The sequence below is a fragment of the Propithecus coquereli genome, unplaced genomic scaffold (assembly GCF_000956105.1).
Source record: "Propithecus coquereli isolate 6110/MARCELLA unplaced genomic scaffold, Pcoq_1.0 Scaffold20, whole genome shotgun sequence".
NCBI lineage: Eukaryota > Metazoa > Chordata > Mammalia > Primates > Indriidae > Propithecus > Propithecus coquereli.
Window position 1 is genome coordinate 6,686,822 of NW_012144967.1, and position 23,510 is coordinate 6,710,331.

Here is a 23,510-nt window from a genome sequence, read left to right on the forward strand (position 1 = left end):
AGAGGGAGCAAGGACTGGTTCATCAAATCTGAGATGACCGGACCCCAGGGTAGCCCCTGAAGTTCGAAAGAGGAATTTGAGGGATAAATTAAAAATAAGGATTAATTCCCACTCTTGAGTTGTAAATTGTTAGTTTCTCAAATATGGTCTAGGCAAATATTTTTCAGGGGGTAGGAGCATGGGAGGATGCTCAAAAAATTTTGCCAAACGCGTGGCCAATAAACAAATGATGGATTGAGAGCCATTGGCAGCGTATTCCCACATTTCCAAGGTTGGCAAAAATCCCCAGGACCGGTGTTGGATCATTAGCTTCCTCCATATTAGACAGGGTTCTGTTAGGACAAGTGAGAGAAATCTAAATCAAACTGGTTTCAGCAAAATAAGGAACTTTGTGGGCTCCCATAGCTGGAACAAGTACTAGTGTAGCTCACAGGCGCTCAGGAAGAGCCACAGGGGGAGTCCGTGCTGAAGAGTGGCTTGGAGAGGGTTAGCCCCGAAAATCCCCATCACTCCCAGAAAGCTTGCCATATAAAGTACAACTTAAGTGAAAAGAGTATGACAGCTCTGCAAATGCAGCCTCAACCCCCAATACTCATAAACACTTCCCACCAGATTGCTACCCCTAACCCGTCCTGTGTTGGAGTCAGAGACCAGATCTGGGTCTTCCCCTATAGCAACGGTCGCAGGAAAGATTCTGATTGGTCTCGCTTGGGTCACATGCCAATCACTGTTTTATTGAAAGTGATTGTTAAGTTATCTGTTTTGCTTTGACTTTAAGCCCAAGGGGCATAAACTAATTGACTTGATCTGGATCTTCTGTGCACCTCCCAGGAGGGAGGAGGGCATGGGCCTGAGATTGATGGTACTAGAAACCCAGCTATTCCCCTACACATTAGGAGAGTACCTTAAAAATGCCGATGCCCAGGTTCTGCCCCCAGAGTTTCAGATTCAGCTGTTTTGGAGGGGGGCCTAGGCATCTGTATTATTTTTAAGCCCCCACACTGGTCTCCCAAAAGAATAGCCCCACCCACCACCTCTTGAGGCCTTGGGTCGGGCTCCCAGGAGCTTCGCAGGCTTTCTCCAGCTCTTGCTCTGTTTCTGCAGCTTCGCCTCTTTCTCCTACAGCCGTACTCCAGCGTTTGCAGATCCGCAGGCAAGCCACACCCTGCACATGCTGTACTGGGTGTTCCTTCTACCTGGAGTTCTCTCTCTGCTCCTCCCTCCTTGACGACCATCTTCCCCAGCACACAGCACACTCCCGCACGGGGACAGCATCCCTCCCCTCCCTGCACCCCAGGCTGGGCTGGAGGCCTCTGGCAGAGTCTGTGTTATGCTTTATTGAAAGCGATTGTTAAGTCATCTGTCTTGCCTTGACTAAGCCCGATGGGGGCTTGCTCACCATCATTGGAATGAACGGCACACACAGCACGCCAAGCATGGGGTTTGCAGTGCTCAGCTCTGCATTTTTGAGCCAGTTATTGGGTGAGTACTTCTGCTCACTCAGCTCAGTTTCCTCATCTGCAAAATGAGGACGATAATAGAACCTACCTTAGCTGAAAGTGTCTAGAAAGGTACTTAGCCAGCACCCGACACAATATGAGAGCATATCAAAATATTAGCCATTATTTCAAAAGACACACTACCTTTTCAGTAAAGATCCTTTACCACTCATCTTTTTCTGTTATCTATTTCTACCAGCTGTTCAAAGACAGGGGCTGTCTTATTTATTTCTTTATCCCCCGAGGACTAGCATGCAGTACGTCCTGAATGGTATATTTATTAACTGATGACTCAGGCCCTAGATTTGGGAACATTCTGTTCTTACCCAGAAGCAGGAAAAGTTAGCGTCCTTGACCACCACTGCCCCTGGGAGGGCTTCAGCCATCTGCAGAACCCTTCCTTTCAGAACCTCCCTGACCCCCATCAAACAGCCACCCGCAGAGTGGAGAGGGAGAGAAGGTGGCAGGGGTGAAGCATCAGCAGTGGGGCCTCCACAGCCAGGGCTGAGGAAAGGGAGCAGGAGCTATGCAGAAGAAGGTCTCTGTTCCAAGGCCTAGGCTGCAAGTTAGCCAAGAGAACATAAGTGGGCAGACTCTATGAGGTTATTTGTTTCAAGTCACCTACACTTTGTGAGTTAAATGAGTTTCTATGGCTAATGGAGTGCTGAGTTCTAAAACCCAACATTTTAAGAATTTCTGGCTCCTGCAGAGTTGAGAAGTTGTTAAAAGTTGGTTGGTCTGGCCAATGTAGCCAGATTCCTCAAGGTCAGCACAACCCCATACTGCTCTATTTGGGGCTAGATTTCTCATGATAGTCTAAACTGTGTGGTGGCCAAATCCGCAATTTGAGGATGTCACACATTCCTCCTCACGAGAAAAAATCCCTTTGCATCCCTTTCCTAAATTACTTGCTCATGCCATAGACTTGGGTCTCCTCCCAAATGGCAGCCAGTCCCCTACCAGGACTCTGGGGACCTCCCATGACCCAGTGCCTCTTCCAAATTGTATTCCATTTCAGTCTTGGGGTAACAATATTATCAGCGTATCCCTTACAGGGGAAAAAACTGAGATGTAGAGGTTAAAAGTCCTGCTGCCAAAGGTCCACTCTTGGGCGAGGGAAGGGCCTGCTCTCGGGTTTTCTGCAGGCTGCACTTCTCTGCTAGATCCTGAGCCCTGGTCTCTGACCAGCAGATGCTGCCGCAGTGATGGTGGTTCACGACTGTCCAGGCGACTCGGAATGCTAACGATCCCGTCTCTCTCATTAGCGAGAGAACTAGAACTAGCTGGTGAAAAGCAGAATCTAGCAAATGGTGTTAATTGGTGGCTCTCAAAGGTGAAAAGGCCACTAGGTGCCCCTGCAGTCTGGCTCCGTGCCTGCTGAGCGTGCGGGACAGCTGCTGGAATGGGCTGCCGCCTGTGATTCTACAGGTGGCCGGCTGGGTCGTGCCCACGGGGTGGCCAGGGTTGAAAGGAAAACCACTTGAAACCTGGATTTTGAGATGATAGGTTTTCACTGTAGCATTTTGCAAACCAGTACCTAAAATGAACCTCAGTTTGGGAGCACAATGATGAGACAGAGCCTGCTGATCTGAGACCTGAATATTGGAGGTAAATACGACGGCACCCCAACTCTGAAGAACAGTTGAATCCATGGCACTTTGACCTAAGGGAAACAGCAGCTTCCTGCTGCCCCATTGCACAGCACGGCAGGCTGAGGCATAGGTCCCCTTTCTTACCAGTTTTGTGGAAGCAGGATTCAGAAGTCTTGCTGCCCAGGTGGTGTCCTCACAGACATAGGGCTTCCATCCGTTTCCTCAAGGCTTGCCCCTCACTGCCCTCCTCTCCTGGCAGGCAGAGTCCTAAATACCGGCGCAGCCCTGCAGCCTGTGTGGCCTACAGCAAGTGAGGACTACAACAGTGCTCAAGAGAAACATCTAAATTGGATAAAAACCCAGAGTGTTTTTTCCCAAAGAACCAGATGGGCAGGCTTGGGAGTAAGGGGTGGGGGGCGGGGGTAGAAATTGGTTGGACTAAAAACACTTGCTCTGGCCTATTTGTGTTTCATCCAAAAGATGTTTCTCAGGGGAAGCTGCCAGTCCCTGAAATATCACAGCAGCAGAAGAGCTGCAGGGCCTAGGGAACCTTGGGGAGGAGACCTTTTCTCCTAGAAAAATAAGCGACCCAGTTAAGAAACGTCACCACCCTGAAGCCCTCCTAAGAGCGACACTTGGGGCCTTGCGGACAGAGCCAAATGGCCGAGAGGGATCTGGGACCAACGTAGCCACGTCTCCGGAGTGGCAGCTGTGACCCGGGTGGCAGGGTCAGGCCCTTAGGCGCCCGACTCAGGGCACAGCCCGAGCAAGTCCTCAGGAAGCAGCGAGGTGCTTGGACGACCTGGGAGAGGCGACCGGAGCCCAGTCGGGATGGGCGGGCGGGAACCTCGAGGTGCGAGGCGCGTTAGTAGCTGGGATCCTACATCCTGCCCAGACCCGGACAACTTGGAAGTGGATTTTTCAGCCTCCTGCACCGGGGACACATGAGTGAGAAAAAAGAGCCAGGGAGTGCCGGTGGCGGCTTGGGGACGGCTGTCTGGTTGGAAAGGAAGGCTCGTCTCCAAGCACAGTTTCTACTTGGATTGGACATTCGTGGAGAGGATTACGGGGCCGCGCTGCCGCCCGTGTGCCCTGCGGGGCTTGGCCGCCCCAGGGGTGCTGGGCCTTTCTTCCGAGGGCAGCCGCGCGAGGGCCGGGGAGCTGGGGCGCGCCCTGCGCTCGCGGGCCACGGGTTCTCGAGGTCCCAGCGGCAAGCGCAGCAGCAGCAGGGCGGCCTCGGTCCCGCCCGGCCGCCTCCCCCAGCCCCCGCCTCGCGCGCGGAGCTGAAACCAGAGCGCGAAGGGCGGGGCGCGCGGCGGCGGGGGCGCGGGGCGCCTCGACATTGGAGGGGAGCCGGGTGATGGATGGCGGGGCGGGGCGCGCGGGGAGGGGGAGCGCCCGGCGCCCGCGGCCGAGGTGGACCGAGCCTCCCGGCTCGCTGCTCCCGCCGGCGGAGCGAGGCTGCCCTTTCTCCGCAGCGTGATTTATTTTTCTTCCTTTCTTCTGAACTCTTCTTCCAGGGAGAGGCTAGTGGTAACAGGCCGAGCTGGATGGATGGGTATGGGGAGAGGGGCAGGACGTTCAGCCCTGGGATTCTGGCCGACCCTCGCCTTCCTTCTCTGCAGCTTCCCCGCAGGTAAGGCACTGCCCCCTGGGCGGGGGACAGCCGGGTTCCCGGCCTCCCGGCCGCACTGGGCCACGAGTCCGCGAGTGAGTCGGGGCTCAAGTTCGCTGCCCCCTCCGGGCCCCACCTCCCACTTCCACGGGCCTTTGTTTCTCCCGCACCCCACCGAGGGCACTCTGGATGCCCATGGGGACCCAGAGGGGGGTACTCCGCCCGAGCTGCGGTAAGAAGGAGCCGGGCAGCGAGGTCGCAGGGGCCGGGGGGGCCTCTCTTCCCTCCCTGTTTCTGAGAAGGGGGTTGTCGAGGACATGCCTCCTAGGGGCTCCGGGAGAGGCGGAGAAGGGGAGGCATGCGCTCGGTGCTGGGGGCACTTCTTCAGCTCCTTGCCCACCAGTTCGCAGACCTGCCCGGCGCCCAGGGGTGGAGCCAGGGGCGCCCCTGAGGTCCTAGGCGAGTTCCCGACCGCCCTCGCCCCAGAGACCTCGTCCTGCCCCGCGCGCTTGCCCACGCGGGGACACCCACGGACCCGGCTCACATGAGCTCGTGTTGCTGTTTGATAACATTCTGCGTCGCCCCCTGTTTGTTTTGCTCGTGTCAGAAAGGGAGAGAATTTCAGAATTAAAGCTGAAAAAGCCCATCTGTTTCCAATGAATCCCCCATAGTTTTTCACAATGTTTTTGGCAGATTGCTGCTTTCAAATTCCTCGGAGCCCGGACCTCTTGTTTTTGTTGGGGGAAGGGAGACCAACTCCACAGAGAAGCATTTGTTCCTTCCCAAACGCTCCAGTTTCTTTACTTTTTTTTCCTTTCGGGGGGAGGGGGTAGGCACGAAACTTAAATCCCAGGCCTGTTTTCTTTATAATGTTTCGTAAAACTTTATTTCATTTTTGCCATATGCTGCTCACAGCCTGGAAACGCCGGTGAAACCCATTATACCCATTTTTCTTTTGCAAAAAATACAGATAAACACAGTGTCACGGGCCAAACGGGCCCCCGTGCAAGGCAAGATCTCCCAGTCATTTCCACTGTGTTGCCGGGTTCAGAGGTGTCTTTTTGCAAAATTAAGAGCTAGTTTTGCACAGCAGCCGGGCGCGGATCTGCAGCCCCCGCGCATGGTTGAGCTTTGCAAGACAGGACTTGAGTTAGACTTGGATTGGATTGTTTTGTTTTGCTCTTCAGCCAACTGGGTTTCAAGGAACTGGCAAAACTGGGCAGGTCCGGCCTGGCCTGGCTGCGAATTGGGGCTCCTAGTAGGCGGATCACGCAGACTGTGAACTGCAGGGAGCAAGGGATCAGTTTACCCTCTCACCCCAGACCTGCTCCGGGGCCCCAGCACCCACTTGGCCAAGTGCTGGCCAAGTGAGCCCCGGGAGAGTCCCAGAGAGTCACAACCTGCTCTTGATCCCCAGATTCCAGCGAGAGGCCGGGCCAAGGAAAAGATTGGGGTGGGGCTGAGGGTCCCCAAAAATCATTCAGCCCTGGGGCACCCTCCACCTGGAGTATCAAAACCTCCACAGGGGTCAAGCAGCAGGGTGTCCTCTCCCCACCCCCATTCTTTTTAAAAGGCAGTTTCTCCACCTACTAAATAAAGAGTCTGCCTGAAAGGCTGATTTGGTTCTCTCCCAAGAATTAAAAAAAATAATAAAAATCAGCCTCTTCTTTAAAAAGTCTCCCTTTCGGAAAAGCAGGAGTTTGCAATTTGTGTTCATCTCGGTTTGTTCTAGATAAAGATCCAGCCCATTGGAAGTTTTATCAGATGGGTTGATAAATGGCTTTTGTCCCTTGGCTGCCATGGGGGATGTGATCTCAGCTCAAAGCTGAAATTGAGAAGGGGGGCTTAGAGGCCCTTAAAACAACACCTTCCCGCTCTTAAAGCTGCAGCACTTGTTAACTTTTTGGGCTAGAGAGAGAGGAAAGGAAGGTCTGGCAGAAGCTCTCAGAGGTAGGGCCTGCAAGGGCTGGGTGGTGGTGTCTTTGTTGTTTCTGTATTCATATCTCTGTTTTAAAAACTTTATTTCAAAGTGTCTCTGCATAGTCTGAGGAACGCCGGTGGGTTATATAATTCACAGCCCAAATTCCATCACTTTTGTTTCCAAGAAGCCCATTTCTTACTGGCTTCAAAGTGGGTAACTAAAACCTGGCAGATAGAACAGATAGCTGCTCAACTATCACGCCAACTGGCTAATGTTTCCTCTCATTTGAGCCCTTGACAGCTGCATTTAGTCAAAATTGCCCACCTTACTGAAAAGTGAGCTTCCAGTATCCCAAAACGAAATATCCTGGGGTCTCTGAAACTTGTACACTCAGGACAGTTTCTGAGGGAATGAAACTGGGTGATTTCTGTTGACAAAGAGACAGACTGTCACATTCTGTGATGCTTTGGCCCAGCAAAGGGGCTGCTTTGGAATAAAGTTAGCAAACCTGCAGGTCTGGTGGAGAGCAGGGTGGGACTTAGAGAAATAAAGAAAGCCCTGGCAAGTGCAAGGCACCCAGACACACTCGGGGCCCCGTGTACCTCGGCCTCTTGTGCTGGAGACAGGTGGAAACTGGCTGAGCAGCCCGTGAAAGCCTGAGTTTGTTCAGGACTAGCCAGCTTGAATGGCTGCCAGGAGTAAGCCCGTAGGAGTGCAAATTGAACTGGACATAGTTATGTGGAGAGAGATGCCTTCACCTCTGCCGCACTGAGAGTGTTTGTGTGTTTCGGGAGTGTTTGCATTTACTTACTCGACGCGGATGGCCAATGTACTGTGTTCCTGACTCAGTGACAACTTTTGGGGCCTCCTGACCAAGGCACTCAGGAAGACCACAGCCTGGTAACAAGAAAGGGCCTCTGCACAGTCCCATGGGCTGGAAGGGTGTCTGCTTGGGTGATGCTGTGGGGACAGAGGACAGGCAGACAGTGGCCACATCTACCTAGGAAGGGGAGGCCAGAAAAGGCTTCTCAGAAGAGCATCCTACAAATAACATCCTTTTCATCCTTTCGTGTAGTTAATACGTACTTTTTAAACTTTGAAGCCATTGTGACTTATTCAAACAGATTTCTAAGAGCAGTCCATCCAGGGCATATGCTTTGGACGTGTTGACATGCGTCCTGCTCTCGACGTATGGATCCTGTACAGTGTTTCTCAACGTTGGATCCTAGACGGGCAGCATTAGCCTCCCCCGGGAACTTGTCAGAAATGCAAGTTCTGGGCCCACCTCAGACCTGTTGAAGCAGAAACTCTGGGGCCAGGGCCTTGCAGTCCGTGTTCTACCAGGCCATCCAGGGGATTCTGATACATGCTCAAGTTTGAGGACTACTATTCCAAGAGCTGTTAGACTTTAGCCCTTCTTTATTCCTTCTTTCTTTCCCTTATACTTTTAAACTATAGCTGTTTGGGAAATGTTAGTCCTCAGTGGGAAACTAAGGCCTGGGGAGACCAAGGCCTTCTGCAGTGTCCAGGCTCATCTGTGTCGCTATAGAAATGAAAATATTTCCGTCAGAGCTGCTATTCAAAAATCTGCAAGCAAGTCAGCCTGCTTCCCACATCATTGCTGTCCCACTAGGACTTCCTGTCCCAAAGAAAAGTGTCCTGGTCCTTTGGGGCTGCTATAACAAGATACCACAGGTGCATGGCTGATAAGCAACAGTTTATTGCTCACAGTGCTGGAGGCTGGAAAGTTCAAGGTTAAGGCACTGGCAGATTCAGTGTCTGGTGAGGTCCTACTTCCTGGTTCATAGATGGCGCCTTCTCCTTCTGTGCTCATGGTGCAAAAGGGCCGGAGAGACTCTTTGGAGTTGCTTTCAAAAGGTCACTAATCCCATTCGTGAAGACTCCACCCTTATGACCTAATTACCTCCCAGAAGCCCCCCCTTCAGGCCATCATATTGGGGGTCAGGTTTCAACACACGAATTTGGGAGGAGGGAGGATGCGAACATTCAGTCCATAGCAGAAAGAATGAAATGATGTCGAATTACGAGAACCGGATGGCCACAGAGCCAGCTAGCAGCTGGTGTGTGAAGCGGTCAGCGGGGCAGAGCCTTCGCTCCCAGGGAGAGCGCACATGTAAAACCCCGTGGATGGTTAGCCCCTTAGGCCCGGGAGGTGAATTGGGGAGGAAGGGAAAGGATCTCTGGTCTTCTGGTTTGAAGAAGGGAAACCTCTCTGCAAGGTTGGAGAAATTGCTGGTAGTCACCCCAGCGCTCAGAGGAGACAAGCTGGGGAGAGGTGACCCATGGGCACAGATAGGACTGCTCTATGAGATAGGGAAGAAGGGCTCCAGGACCTGTGCAGGTAAGAGGGTGGGGGTGGGGACCAGTTTACATGTTGCAGGAAATGTGGTTCCTGCTAAAGATTCTGTCTTGGGTGACACGTGCAAGGCCTAGAACTGGACCGAGCACCCCACTTTAGGTTTTGATTGTGTAGCAGTTAGTGCCATGCTCTTTTGCTTCTTAACTAAAATTCAACCTGTCTAAAACTGAAGGCAATATTTCTTATAGGGTGACCGACTTACTCTAGTTTACCCAGGACTTCCTAGTTTTAAAACTGAAAGCCTCATGTCCTAAGAAGCACCTTCAGTCCTGGGCACACCAGTGTGGCTGGTCACCCTAGTTTCATCCCTGCCTGTTCCCTGGACTCACACCTTGCCTGAGTCTATTAGGGACACCACAGTCCTGGGTGGGCCTCTCCATGCAGTCCAGTCACCTGGGCCTGGGCTCCTTCCTCCGCTCTGTCCTGCCCGTTCCCACTGCCACCTTGTCACTATTGTAGCGGCCGACAGCGCTAGGACAGCGCTAGAGCCCTAGGACCTGCCTCCCTGCCCACCCTCCATGTTGCCGAATGGGTCACTCTAAAACCCCTGCTCAGGAACTCAGGGCTCTTTGTGGCCCCTTTGGAGTATCAAGAAGAGAGGACCTCTGACTCCTGGCCCCACACTCTTCCCAAGCCTCATTTTTACAGCTTCTGGCGTGTCCCCAAGCCCCAGGTCACCCTTTGCTTCCCCATGTACCATCCACCCCACCTTGCTCAGGGCACCGCCCAGTTTGGAATGGAAGGCCCACCCCCGCAGGCTCAGGGCCTTCTGCTAGGGTCTGGCGCAGACTCCAGTGCCCTGGGCACCTGTCACCTTGGCTGCTGACCACTGAGCTTCCTCCTGGCCTTGTTGCCTCATGGGTCTTGGGGTTTTTGTCTCCTTGAAAATTCCTAATTCTTTTTGTAAAAGCAGGAACCCCATTCTCTGCTTCTATATACCCCTCTCTTCTCCACCCACCCCAAGCATACCCCATATAGTCCTGGGAAATTAGGGCCTTTGGGATTTTTGTGTTTCTCTTTGTTTTGGTTTTTGCTCAATGGACAAAGACCACAGGGTTTTGGGGTTTTTTTCCCGAAGTATTCAAGTTTTTTTCCAAAATAGTTTTTTCTGGTTATAAAAACAATACTCATTTTTAAATCTGAAGGCCAAAAAGGATAAGAAAATAAAAATAACCCAAAGTCCAATCTCCCATAGACAGCCATCGTCAATTAACATTTCACAAACACCCGTCAAGACATAATACCTTTATATTGTTCTCTCCGAAGTATGATTATTTGGAGGAAAATAATAATTTTTAAAGTTCTTGTATTGTTTGAGTGGCCACAGTGTACCAGGCACTCTGCTAAATGTTTTAAGTGTGTCCTTCAGAGGATCATCATTCCCATTTTACTGATGAGGAAACAGAAGGTCAGAGAGATTTCCTGACAAGACACAACTAGTTACATGGCAGAGCCATAAGTAGAACACAGACTCCTGCCCTTTTCCCATATACCAGATTTTGGATAAATACAAGTTATGAAATTTGCTATGTGCAGTATATTAGACTTTGTGCTGTGTAGCATATAAGGTATTGGAGGGAGGGAACAAGAAATAAACTTTGGGGATATGATTGGGTAGCAGAATGAAGGTGAGCACGTCTTCCTTGGATCTAGCACTTTTGCCTCTTCTGAAAGGCCCTCTCTGCTCCCTGTTCATCCCTGGCTTAGCGTTCCAGAGAGGAAGATGCCACCCAGTCACAGGTCAGGAAGACAAGTTGGCAGGCCTGCCATTGTGCAAATTTTCCCAAGTCAGATTTATGTCCATTTTGCTTATTTATTCATTTTGTGCACCATTTCACCCAAACAGTCAGAATACCCAGATGCCCACTGGGTGATGCCTCTGCCCCCAGTTCCCTGCAGAAAGGAGCCCATTATTACTCCCCATGCTAAGGAATGCCCTGTGAACACAGACACACACGTGTGTGCGCCAGCTGAGCATGTGCCCAGCTGGCGTGCATTGGCCCTTCCCCTGCAGGAGGAAGGTGGGGGAGGAAGGCCTGCCCTGTGGATGGCGGTGAGGGAGAAAAGCCACTTCAAACACATTTTGACCCATGGCTGAGCAGATGAGCCCAGGGCAGGGCCAGGATGGAAAATGATCTCTCCAGCCAGCCCTAGACTCAGGAAAAGGGGTTATGCCTCGGAGAAGGGAGACCAGATTACTCACTGGCAAGTTCGCTTACATCTGAGAAGTTACGTAGCCACCGTTCAGAGTAGCTTAGTTTTCTGCCCTGAGACAGGAGGGTGCTGGCATGGAAGCCCGTGCCTGGCCCAGCCCTGGCCTGCCATGGGCCGCTCAGCCCCAGAGAAGCTCTCAGCCCCCTGACAGACATGCTGCTGTGACCTCGGGCCTGGGGATGAACACGTGTGCTCAAACCATCCTGCTTGCCCATGATCCGGCTGTGCAGGGCCCCAGAGGGAGCTGGGGGCGGGCAGTTTGGAAAGCTGAGGTGTGCCCTTTTCTTTGGCACTCAGCATGGCTTCTTGCAGCGACTTGGCATGTGTGGAGGCTCAGGCGGAGCAGCCCTGGCTGGGTGTGAGAGGTGCCGTGCCTCCCGCCTCGGCTCCGTGAGTGGCATCCAGCCACCTCTGCCCACGCTCGCCCAGCCAGGAGTTAACCCTGCACGACCCCGGCTCCCCAGCCTACTCCTAGGTCAGCTGAGGTTCTCCGAGCAGCTGCTTCTTGCCTTGCTCTTTCTCCTGCAGACCAGTTCCTGGAGGAAGCCTTCTAGAAAATTCCCAGTGGATTCAAGGGGTGGGAGACACATTGGAGCCACAGGCTAGGTCAGTGCCCTGGGACATCTTTAGTCTGGGCTGGGGGAGCGGTGCCTCTTTGGAAGGGTGATACGTTCTGGCTGCTTGCAGGATAAGTAAGGCCTGGTCTGCTGCACCTGGCGGAAAATCCAGCCACTCACCTGGGTGTGTTCCTTTTGGTATCTGACGCCAGACACCTGGATGTTTACGCCAGGATGATCGAGTGAAATTCCTACAGGAGTGAGACAAACGGGCAGCCTCAGGCACCTCTCGACTCAAGGGGACTCCAGAATACTTTCCAGGCCAGAGTTTGCCAGAATCGGTGCTAAGGACAGTGCGGTAGAGAGTGGCTGCAGCGTGGGTCTCACAGTGGGGTGAGCTAGTTGGCCCCTGCCTTCGTGTTCCCTCCCCCACTTCCTTTGGGATCCGGGACGTGGCTTGTCGCTTAGGCTGGGCCTCAGCGTCTGCTGCCCAGGCTAGGTGGGTGGTGAGGACGGGGACATGGGAGGTCTCAGGCTTCAAGGTTGGCATCTCCACAGGGGCTGGCAGCGATTTCCCTTCTAAGCCGCTGTCCTCCCCTCCCTCTACCGCCTCTGTCCTAAATGCAGCCACCGCCTCTTCAGTTACACCGCTTCCTAAAATAGCGAGTGTCCTGGTCATGCCCTGGATACTTACTGGAAATCGTTCAGGGGCTCCCCATGATCCGCTGCATAAAGGCCGAACTCCGTAGGCTCGCTTACCTGTCAGGATCCAGTCAGGAAAACAAAACCCACCAGGACGTTTCCACGGAGGAAACTTGGTATCAGGAATCATTAGATGGACGTGGGAAGACTGAAAGGGCAAAGAGGGACCACTGAGGCACACGGAGAGTCGCAGGAGGCAGCTGCCACCCCTGCGGCCAAATGGGACAAAAAGAAGACAAGCTTGGAGGAGCGGCCCCCACTCTATGGGGGCCCCAGTCTCTGAGGAGGGGACGCGGCCTGGCTGGCCTTGGTACTTCGGAGCAGCACACTGCAGAGATGCTGGAGGCTGCCTGGGGAGAAGGGCCATTGCTGAGCAGTGCTGGGAGAAGCAGCCCTGGGCAGGTTAACCATCTCCAGCCTCCAGCCTGCCCTTCTCCGTCTAGTGCCCCCTTGTGGCGGAATCTAACAGGGAGCCCAGTGACAAAATAGATGGGTTTGCAGTCTCTGCCCCGCAGAGCAGAGGACAGTGGTTTGAAGCTGAGCCACATTTGCTTCATAGCAGGCACAGCTCGCACACCAGGTTTTCGTGTCTGGCCCCAGACTCCTGGCTGCACTCTGACCAGCCAGCATGTCACCTCCTGCCAAGCTTGGTTGTTCTTAGAGGCCCGCGTTTCTGGAAGTTTGCCCTCCGTCACTGGGCAAATTCAAGACCCCCTCGAAGTGCGCCTTCCCTGATAACTCTCTCCTGCTTCCATTCTTAAATCTTTGTTGTCCGGTGTTCAGGTGAAACATGTTTGCTTCGCATTCTAGAAGTTGTATATGGCTGACCCCACCACCTGAGCATGGATACTAAATAGGGCTTGTTCCAGCAACAGTGTTAGTCACAGTGCCCAGCACATAGTAGGGCCCAGAACTTTCAGTGAGTAGATGAATTCAGGCAGTTATCATGCAAGCCACAGAGTTGGACAAAGACAGCTTGACCCTGGAGCTTGTGTTCAAAATGAGCCTTACTCCTTTAAGAGAGGGCAGGTTTTTCCCTGTCCCGGCTCCCCTCACCCCTCCTACACAGCAACTGAAACCTGATCTAATCCCTTTGCACGCGGGTAATTTATTGGTCTATTGGGCTTTTCTTGGTGGCAAATTGCATTGTCTTGATTCCTGGGTTCAGACTCGGGAGCAGCTCACCGCATTCCTAAGATCCTTTCTCAGGGTCGATCCTTCACACCCCCTGTGCACGGCAGAGTAAGTCTTATTGGGCTTCTTTGTTATGCAAACAGGGCGGTAATAATCAGGCTATTATTCTGAAAGATTGGGCTTGATTAACAGTTCAAAGGAGGTCTCTGAAAGCAGCTAATGCCACACTGGCGCATAAATATTTTCATCCCGGCTGGGTTGGTTCAGCTGGTGCTCCAAGCTCCCCGCCCTGTCTTTCTGATTCTGAGAGGCGCTGGGTTGCTATTGAAAGGAAGAGAATTAAGTCAGACAAGCTGTGTGTGTGGCTGTGATGTTTTTTCCTCTCTGCCTTGTCTCAGCCCATGAGGAAGGCAGTCTGGAGCCCACATCCCCAAGCAGTGAAATGTTACCTACGCACCTTACTTATGTGGGCTGTGGGGCCAGTACGTCCCCAGCCCAGGGCACTGGAGGCCCCACGCTTCTGCCAGAGTAGGGGGAAGAGGCATCAAATCTGAGATGCTTTGAGTGTGGAGCATGGGGGCAGGGGAGGGGTCAGGACGAAGATGAGTCCTGGGAGAGGATGCCATGGGAGAGTCACAGGCAAGTGGGGAAGATAAGTGTCAGCAGCCACCTCGAGAGGAAGCCAAGCTGGGCAGGTGTCCATGGATGACACGATCTCCGGTGAGGCCCACAGAGAGCAGAGAGGAGCAGCTGGAGGGCTCGGAAGGCAGCACAGGGAAGCCGAGGGACCATTCTATTTTAGCCTTTTCTACCTGGCTCTAGAGAAGGACAGAGGCCCCAGGGAAGTCCCTGGGCACATGTGGTCCACGGCTGGAACTGTCCAGAGTGCTCCAGGGAGATTTCCTGCCTCTGGAAGCTGGTGGCCTCTGGCATCCCCCTGGCTCCCAGATTCTAAAATTCCATGGCTTGCCTGGAAAAGCGACTGTTTCCTTTGATCACAAGGTGATCATTAGGGCTCCTGATGAAGTAGATTGCACGGAGAAGCAGCAAGCTCTGGCCCTCACTGCATGAGCCAGAAGCAGATGGGTCAGATGGTTGCTCGGGGTCCCAGCCTGGGCCCCACCCTTGAGCCAAGTTTCCCAGCTTGTGGGGCTGTGGGACACACGGCAGGGCGTCCTGTCAGTGAGTCTGGCAGGGCCCAGCCCTGACTCTGCAGGCTTCTGGACGCTCCTGTGTGTCCCACAATAGCTAATCCTGAAAGTTCCAGTCCTCGAGAGGCCTGGGTCAAAACGGAACCTGCAGTACACATAATGCCTCATAATGCACTTCTAAGGGGCGCAAAGCTCTGCTTCTGCGTCTCTGTGAGGTGAGCCCCAGGTGGCAAAGTTTAACAGAGGCCCAAGAGCGGCCCCTGCCCAAGGACACACTCAGTAGCTGAGGAAGAAACTGAAGCTCAGGAAAACTTCCCTTCTAATCAGCTCCATGCGTGTTGGCTGCCTTGGCTCCATCCAGAGGTGGCTGCAGGGCCAAAAGGGGCCTCTTTCTGGGGTGCGGTACCCAGGGGCGCACGCGGCTTGCACCCACAGGGCAGCGGGCACTGGAAAGCTGGTTTCCTCTTCCGCTTGCCGGAGTTGCTAGAAGATCTGTTTCAGCCTCTCAAACTGTCCTCCCTTTCCTCTTTCCTTGGATGCTCAGCATCAGAAAAGGTTTACTGCCTGGAATTCAGGACTCGCGCTTTTTTTTTTTTTTTAAAAGATACGGCACATGAAAATCAGCCCCTCTGGGATCTCGTTGGCAGGTGACGCCACAGCTTTTGCCTTTGATGCTGGGCCAGGTTACATTCAGGTCCTGACCTCTGGGTGGGGAGGCGGGGGGCCTGTGGACAGTGATCGAGTGCAGTGGACACGGGGCGGTTGGATGACGGGGGGTGGGGGGCTGCAGCCCTGGCCTCCCTGAAGCACCTCCCCTGGGAAGTGACGCCCAGTCACGTTCACTTTGGGACGGTGGGTTCTAGAGAGCTGTGTTACCGCCGGGAGAGACGGCAGAGGGAACAGCACCCTCGATTCTGGTCCCAGCTCGTCAGTGTCTGTGGCCTTTTGCAGGCCTTTCCGCAGCTGACGGCTTCTGCTTCTCCATCGATGATGGGAGTGCCTGGCTTCCTCTGAAGCTCAGGACGGCTGAGGCTGGCTCAGAGTCCCCCCAGAGTCGGGGGCAGCTGGGGAGACCCAAGAAGTCAGGGATGACACAACTGAAAGTAGCACCTGCTCCTGGCAGGCTCCACACGGGCCTTTCTGCGGGGAGGGCTCAGGATCCATCTGGCTTGTGGCTACTCCCGTGAGGACAGTGGCTGTATCAGAACCAGCCGTGGGAAGAGAAATTGCATCATGCTTTTGGGCCTTGCGGGAGCTGGGTGGGTCTCACTTGGGGTCCAGAGGAGAGACCTGTGGCCACTGCACTTTGAAAAGCGTAGAAGGGGCCCCAAGGCCAGCACATCGGAGCCCTAAGGCCCCCCGTGCTTGCATCTGTAAAATGAAGGTAAAATTCCTGCCCTCTCCTCAGGGTCCTAGTGAGGATCCAGCAGGGAAGCAGTCTGTCACCTGCACAGGCCAGGGGAGTGCAGGTTGTTACTGTCATTATTTCCTCTTTGAGGTCAGGCCAGGCCCATGTGCCTACCTCCCTGCTGTCCGCTCCCCCATGGCCACGTCCCAGTGCAGTCCTGGACTCACAGCCCCTTCCCCAAAGAGCCCCCTCAAGGATGAAACTCTTGTCTTTGTCTTGGTGGCCTCACAGCACCTGGGCTCTGCGTGGCAGAGTGTGTAGAAATACAAAAGCTATGAGGAAGGAGGAGCAGACAGCCTGGGGGCTGCGAGCTGGAACTGCCTGCAGTTTGCATCCTGCCTCCTGCAGCACCTGGGAGGGGAGCTCTTTACTGCCTCTAGGCCTCAGTTTGCCTGTCTATTAAATGGGCATAATAGATAAGTCCTGGGCTATCATAAGGGTTAAAAGAGACACAACGTACAATGTCTAGCACATAGTAAATGCTCAGTGCACATCAGCCATTAGTTGAGGGTCGGCCTTCCCCATAAATTGTTTTTTAACACAACAGAGTTAACACAAAACTGACTTTCGGGGAGCCTCCGTCCTGAGTTCTCCAGGCTTTGCTTACATCAGCGCCTCTAGTCCCCGTAACACCCCGTGGCGAGGTGCCCCCGTGTCCCCATGGTGCAGAGAAGTCAAGGATTCCCCCTTGGTCACCGGGCTGTGGAGTGGCAGAGCTGGAACTGACCTGGGCCGGGCCTCACCCCTGCCTCCCACAGGGAGGTCTTGCCCCAACACAAAACCTGTCACCTGCTGCTTGTGGACACTGAATTCTCCTCGTTTCTCTCTGGGTGGGAAATTGCAAGTATCCTCATTTTTCCTTCTCACATGGAACCCAAGTTCTGTTCATTTATTCATTAACAAGGACAAAGGCAAACTTGCTGAAATTGTGCTTCAGGACCCAAAGTTCCTGATGGCACCGTCTCCCAGGAAACATCTGGGCGGAGGAGGCATTTTAGGGTGCCATGAAACTTGGAGAAGGAAGGGGTTGTGATGCGCAGGAATCAGGGTGCCCTGGGTTGGGAGGAAGGACGTGGGTAACAAGTCCTCTGGGTGGGAGAGTGGGGTCCCCAGGCAAAGGGATGAGAGCTCGCTTTGCCACCTCCGTGACCCCCTCGCCCTCTGTGGTGGGAGTTGGGAGAAGGGTGTCTGTCCCAGGCCCTGGCAACCCCTGGCAAAAACAGGTCATTGTCACAAGATGGCAAAGTGGACTAGGTGAACTGAGGCAACTTGGCCCTTTGGCCTCTGGCCAAACAGACATCTCCACTGACACTGGCAGCTTCTGCAGAAGCGACCTGGGAGGGCCGGGGAAGGAGAGGGGCAAGGCTTCCCCCTCTGCCTTGGTCAGCTCAGGCTGCCCTAACAAAATAACCACAGACTGGGAGGCTTAAGCAACAGACCTTTATTTTCTCAAGTTCTGCAGGTTGGAAGCCTGAGATCAGGGTGTCGGGTGGCCAGGTTCTAGTGAGGGCCCTCCTGGCTGTCAGGCAGATTGTCCTTATGTCCTCACGTGGCAGGGGGAGGGAGCACAAGCTCTCAGGTGTTCCGTCTTCTAAGGGCACTGACTGCATCATGGGGCTCTGCCTCATCTAAACCTAAGGGCCTCCTGGAGGTCCCGCCTCCAAATAGCATCACACTGCTGGCTGGGACTTCAACCTGTGAATTTACGGAGACAAAATTCCATCCGTAGCACTCTCCCTGGTGGCGAGTGAGGCGGTGAGGTGAGCCACCCCAGGGCCCGTGGAAGTGTGGCCAGGCCTGGTCCTGGACTGATCCCGGTGGGCCTGGGGCTGTGGGTGGTCAGCAGATGGAAGGAGCTGCCCAGAGTGCTGTGATCGCAACCACTGAGCCTGGGAGTCCCGGCCAGGCTGGAGCTTCACCATCCCCCGCCCATGACATCTAACCTCTGACCTCACAGGGTTGTGGTGCTGTCCCCCTCTGAGGCCTGTGTCAGGGCCCCTGCTTGCTGAGTGCCCACTGGGTTCCAGGCATGTCACATACGTCCCTCTTCTAACCCGCAGCAACCCTGTAAGGCCGGTGCTGTCTCTACTTCGCTATTAGGGAAACTGAGGCAGAGTCAAGCTCCCACAACTACTAGTAAGGGGACAGAGTGAGACTTTGAACCAGACACCCTCCCTCCAGTGCCTGCTCTGCCACCACTCAGGGTCCTGGAGCCTGCCGAGGAGTCGGAGGGTGGGGCCTGGCTCCTGGGAGCAAGGGCCAGAGAGTGATCTCTGCTGCCACCTGTGTGTGGCAGGTGGACAGCCACACCTGCTGGAGGGTGGCCTTGTTGCTGTGGGTAGGTGGGGTAGGGAGCACATGAAGGTGACCTCGTGGAACAGAGAGGCGAGTGGGCCTTGTCTCCGAGGGGCTTCTTGGCTGCTCTGTGGATAAGGCAGCTGCATCCCTGCTGTGTCTGCTCCTGGGGAGAGCTGTCTCCCCTCACTGCCCCTCTGCCTGCGGCCCCCTCCTCCTCCTCTGACCTTGGCCACCAGCCCCCTCCCCACCCCAGAGGTAATGTCCCGTTCGCACACCCCAGACTGTCCGAGATCCATCAGGTTCTAACTTGGCCCCTTGGGACTGTTGAAAACAAAGTGACCTGAGTCTGAAGCTTGCTGCTCGAAGTGTGGGCGGGGGACCGGCAGTGTGGGCTCCCCGGGAGCGTGATGGAAACGCAGCCGCCCAGGCCCACCGAGTCTCATCCCAGGCGACTTGTGCGCACGGCAGCATTTGAGAAGCACCATTCCTAACGGTGTTAGGGGCCTCGTCTGGGGCAGGCAGACCCCATCTAGTGACCCCAGAGAATGGGAGGGACCCCCTGGCCCCTTCAGGGGCTCCTGGGTGGGAATTCTGTCGTGAACTCCTGACACCCGAGAGCCCTGTGGCTGGGATGCTGCTCTGAGACCACTTTTCAGGGCGGTAAAGATAGCAGATCCCGATCGCCAAGGTGATTCGCCTTAAAATGCCAGAAGCTGTGAGTTGCCCATCTGGAGGGTAGAGCTGCAAACACCATCAGCAGCGGGACCCCCGACATCCCACGTTGCCTGTGTGCGGCTGGTCCTGCCCACCCGGGAAGCTGCCCGGCACCGGTCTGCGGGAGCAAGGCCGTGGAGAGCACGTGCACCGCAGGCCTCCCCGCCGGTGGGCGCTGGCAGTGTCATGGGAGGGGCCTCCAAGGGAGGCCGGAACCCACCCATGGTGGAGTGTGCAGTGCGCCACCCTGCAGGGGCAATGGCAAATGCCTTCGTAAGATTGTCCGATGGCATGTAGCTGCCAAGGGCATGGACTCTTGGATCTGGATTTGAATGCTGCCCTGACCTGGTCAAGACTCAGCCTCTCCAAGCCCGGCCTTGCTCTGAGAGGTGGGGGTGGCGGGAGTGCCGGAGGACGGAATGAGGTGAGGCCGCACCACCGCCTGCAGACTGTGCCTGGGATGGATAAGTTAGCTGTGACTTCACAGTCCATGCTGTCCTCAGAGGCCCCATGGCTCTTGCTCACGTTGCAGTGAGTCCCGTCGTAAGGGGACAGGCAGAGTCCTTTCTCCCTTGGTAGCGGCGAGGGCGGGAGGTGGACCCGAGCCTGGGCACAGCCACCACTTAGCAGGAGGCCTGTGTCCCTTCCTGGTGATTTTCTCTGATGTCCGTCCGCATCTGCATAATTCTGAGAAGGCGGAAGTGGGGATTAATGAGGCTGCCGGGCCAGACGTGAAGGGTTGGTAGCCGCACCGGCCGGTTCCGGGGTGCTGTGTCCCTCCGAGGTGCTTGTTCTGCACAGCAGCCCCGCCCCACACTCACCCCTCTCCCCGCATCTCCACCTCGAGGGGCTTTACTCGGGGGGCTGCCTCCTCCCACGCGGGCCACGCTCACATTTCACAGCCCAGGTAGGTTGGGCCCTTGGGCATCTCCACAGCGTGGGGAGACGTGCAGACAGCAGGGCACGAGGGTCTTCTAGCCGCCCTGCAAGGAGCACACCTCTGTGGGAGGAACCCGGGCGGGGGTCTCACCGCTGCTCCCCACTTCCCACAGGCGCCCCCTGACTGTTGCTTACTGACCTGACTCTTTAAGTCAGCATGCTGCCTCCGTTTAAATAAAACTGATAAAATGGAAAATCTGTAGCTCTTTCATTAAATGTTTTTTCCCTAATGTACTTTTAAATAGAAATATGAATTCTCAAATTTAAAAATGTTCATTCAGATACCACTTGAAATGACCTTGTTTACCGGCAGTGTGAACGAACACAGGCCACATTAGGGGAAAAGCCTGACTTTCGGGATGAGCTCTGGCTCCCCGGTGCTCAGGTGTGTGACCCGGGCAGGTGACTTGCAGGAGAACGGTGCCCACCCACCTGCAGACACGGGAGGTAACGCCATCACCCGGACGCAGACCGCGCGGTGCAGACGGGGCGCACGCAGGCGGCTGCCGGGGTGGGTGTGTGCTCTCGAGTCCTCTCCTCAGCCGCCCTCAGACACTAATATTTCTCTTACTGGTTTTATACGCAACTTGATTTTATCGATAAAACCAGCACCAGAGAAGCAAACTGACTTTTCCAAGGTCCCAAGCCAAGTTAGTGGCCCAGACGGAAGTGGCCGGAGCTACGGGCTCCTTCCGCTCTGAAGACCACCCAACAGGCCCCTTTCTCCTGGAACCTGTGTAGAAACTTCTCTCCTGCTGCAGGTCTGCGTGCCTGGCCAATTGTGGCTATCATGGGCTGTGCAGAAGCATCCAGAAGGCCAGAAAAGGGCAGGTTCCGTGTGTCCGTGTACGAGATTCAGTGGTATTAAAGCCACGGTTCTCAGGCGTGGTCATTTTGGCTAATGACCACTAAGGTCTCAAACCTTGTGAGTGACTTTGTGTTAAGAAAGAGGAACTAGGGCAAATCCAAGTTTACCACTCTCAGTCGCTTCCTGACTGGCTTTCCTGAGCAGGATAGAGAGGATGGAGCTACACTGCCCACGCGGGAAGCCAGGTCTCTGTGACGAGGCTAATCTAATTGTCACACCCGGCAACATTCACACATTTCACACATTCTGGCTGTGTGCTAGCGCCTTCCGTGTGATAAGTCATTTAACACTCTCAGTGACCTCACACGGTAGGTCACATTGTCTCCCATCTTCCAGATGAGTATGAGGCACAGAGAAGTTAAGTAGTTTGCCCAAGGTCACACAGTGGCAGAGCTGGGGACATGTATTTAATAGTGGGGCTTAATTCCCTGCCAAATTTCTGTTGCTTTTGCCAAAATTCTTAGAGATAGTCGTGAAAGTGTAAATAAATGTCAACAGCCCAAGGGTGGCCTGTCAGCTCCCTAGTCCTGCTGCCCAGAAACAGTGGCCACTCCTCTCCTTAGCAGACTGGGCACTGTGGGAGGGGCCCTGTGGGCCTTTGCAGCATGCTGGTGTGCTTGCCTGGCCACGTGGGGCCACAATGGGCTGTGCAGAAGAATCCAGAAAGCCAGATGGGGCAGGTTCCACCTGCAGGAAATTCTTCCCCTTTTTCATCATCTCTGCAGACATGTGGTGTGGGGGACGCTGTCCCAGATGAGATGTCCTTGTGTGTCCCTGACACACACCTGTTCCCCTCGCCCACGGAGGGTGGCAGAGGCCGGGGTCGCTGGGCCCTGACACGTCTGTTTCTTTCTCCGCAGCCACCTCCCCGTGCAAGATCCTCAAGTGCAACTCTGAGTTCTGGAGCGCCACGTCGGGCAGCCACGCCCCAGCCTCGGACGACGCCCCCGAGTTCTGCGCTGCCCTGCGCACCTACGCCCTGTGCACGCGGCGGACGGCGCGCACCTGCCGGGGCGACCTGGCCTACCACTCGGCCGTCCATGGCATAGAGGACCTCATGAGCCAGCACAACTGCTCCAAGGATGGCCCCACCTCGCAGCCGCGCCTGCGCGTGCTCCCGCCGGCCGGGGACAGCCAGGAGCGCTCGGACAGCCCCGAGATCTGCCATTATGAGAAGAGCTTCCATAAGCACTCAGCCGCCCCCAACTACACACACTGTGGCCTCTTCGGGGACCCGCACCTCAGGACTTTCACAGACCGCTTCCAGACCTGCAAGGTGCAGGGCGCCTGGCCGCTCATCGACAATAATTACCTGAACGTGCAGGTCACCAACACACCTGTGCTGCCCGGCTCAGCCGCCACCGCCACCAGCAAGGTAAGTGGGAGGGGAGGCTGCAGGGCACAGCCCTGCCCTTTGTCTCTTTGCCCCACATGGGCACTGAGCGGCAGAGAGGGCCTGGCTGTCTGGGGATGGGGGCAGAGGGAGCGGAGTGAGGACACACAAGCGTCTTCACTGAGCACCCCTAGGGGACAGCTGGGAGGCCTCCTTCCTCGGGCCAGCCCTACCTAGCCGGCATAGCTCCACTTGACAGACCCAGAGCCTGAGACTCCAGAGTGACCTCCCCACCCAAAATGCTGGGACACCGAGCAAGGATTTGACCTGGGCCCAGGTGACTCCAGAGCCCGGCATGTTCTTAACGGCCCATGAGGCCACTGAGGGCCACTCATTTTCTGACCCAAGGAGGCCTCAGTGTCTGGGCAGCAGGACTCAAATCCTGTTCACAGGGCCACAGCCGAGGCAGCCACGTACACAGCCAGTCACCCAGGCAAGGGGACACTCCTGTCCACCCAGATTCTCCCTCCCCTATCCACTATGGGGAGGGTTCCGTGACTTCATATTCAGACTCAGCCAGAGGGCAGGGCCTTGGCTGGGAGGGGGCTGGTGGCTCTCGGAGTCCAGCAGTGGGGACCCGTCTGCCCTCTGCAGTGCCCAGACTCCCAGTCCCCTCCCAGGGGCTCCGGGCGGCAGTGAGTCTGTGTTCCTAGGAAGGGCCCATCAGAAGGCTGCCTGTTGGGCAGTGCCAGGCTGGCCCACGAGGGCATTTCTCTGTTCCTCCCGCCCCTCCACTCCCCAGAGGAGGACAGTGAGGTGACCTGGCAGCCAGGGAAATCCTGCATCCCCACCACCTTCCTCTGCTCCTGCGGTCCTTGCCTGTCCTGGGGGTCTCTTTCTGGGCCCTTGGCTGGGAAGGAAACAAGTACATCTTCACCCCATGGATGCCCAGCAGGCCCTCGGCACCAGGCCGTGACGCCTGATGGGCAGAGGACTTGCAGTCAGCGCACTGTCCCCTGTCCCCTCCCAGGCCTCTGCAGACTCGGAGGTGCCCACCTCCAGATCCCAGCCCCCTCCCCCGTGGTCCCTCCACCTTCCACCATCCTCCCTCCCTGCAGCCAAGATAAATGAGTGCCAGAAGCCCAAGGCTGCACCTTCTAAGTCCAGCCACCAACATACTGTGGA

At 55.3% G+C, this 23,510-nt stretch overlaps 1 protein-coding gene across 1 annotated transcript in view; it reads left to right on the forward strand.

The window, feature by feature from the left end:
* The window catches only part of RGMA (repulsive guidance molecule family member a), a 40,897-nt gene that overhangs the window by 11,360 nt on the left and 6,027 nt on the right, over positions 1-23,510 (forward strand). The window contains exons 2-3 of the mRNA XM_012643702.1: positions 4,612-4,727; positions 21,853-22,367. Of these exons, the coding sequence (XP_012499156.1) occupies positions 4,612-4,727; positions 21,853-22,367 (631 nt within the window). The remainder of the gene's footprint in view (positions 1-4,611; positions 4,728-21,852; positions 22,368-23,510) is intronic.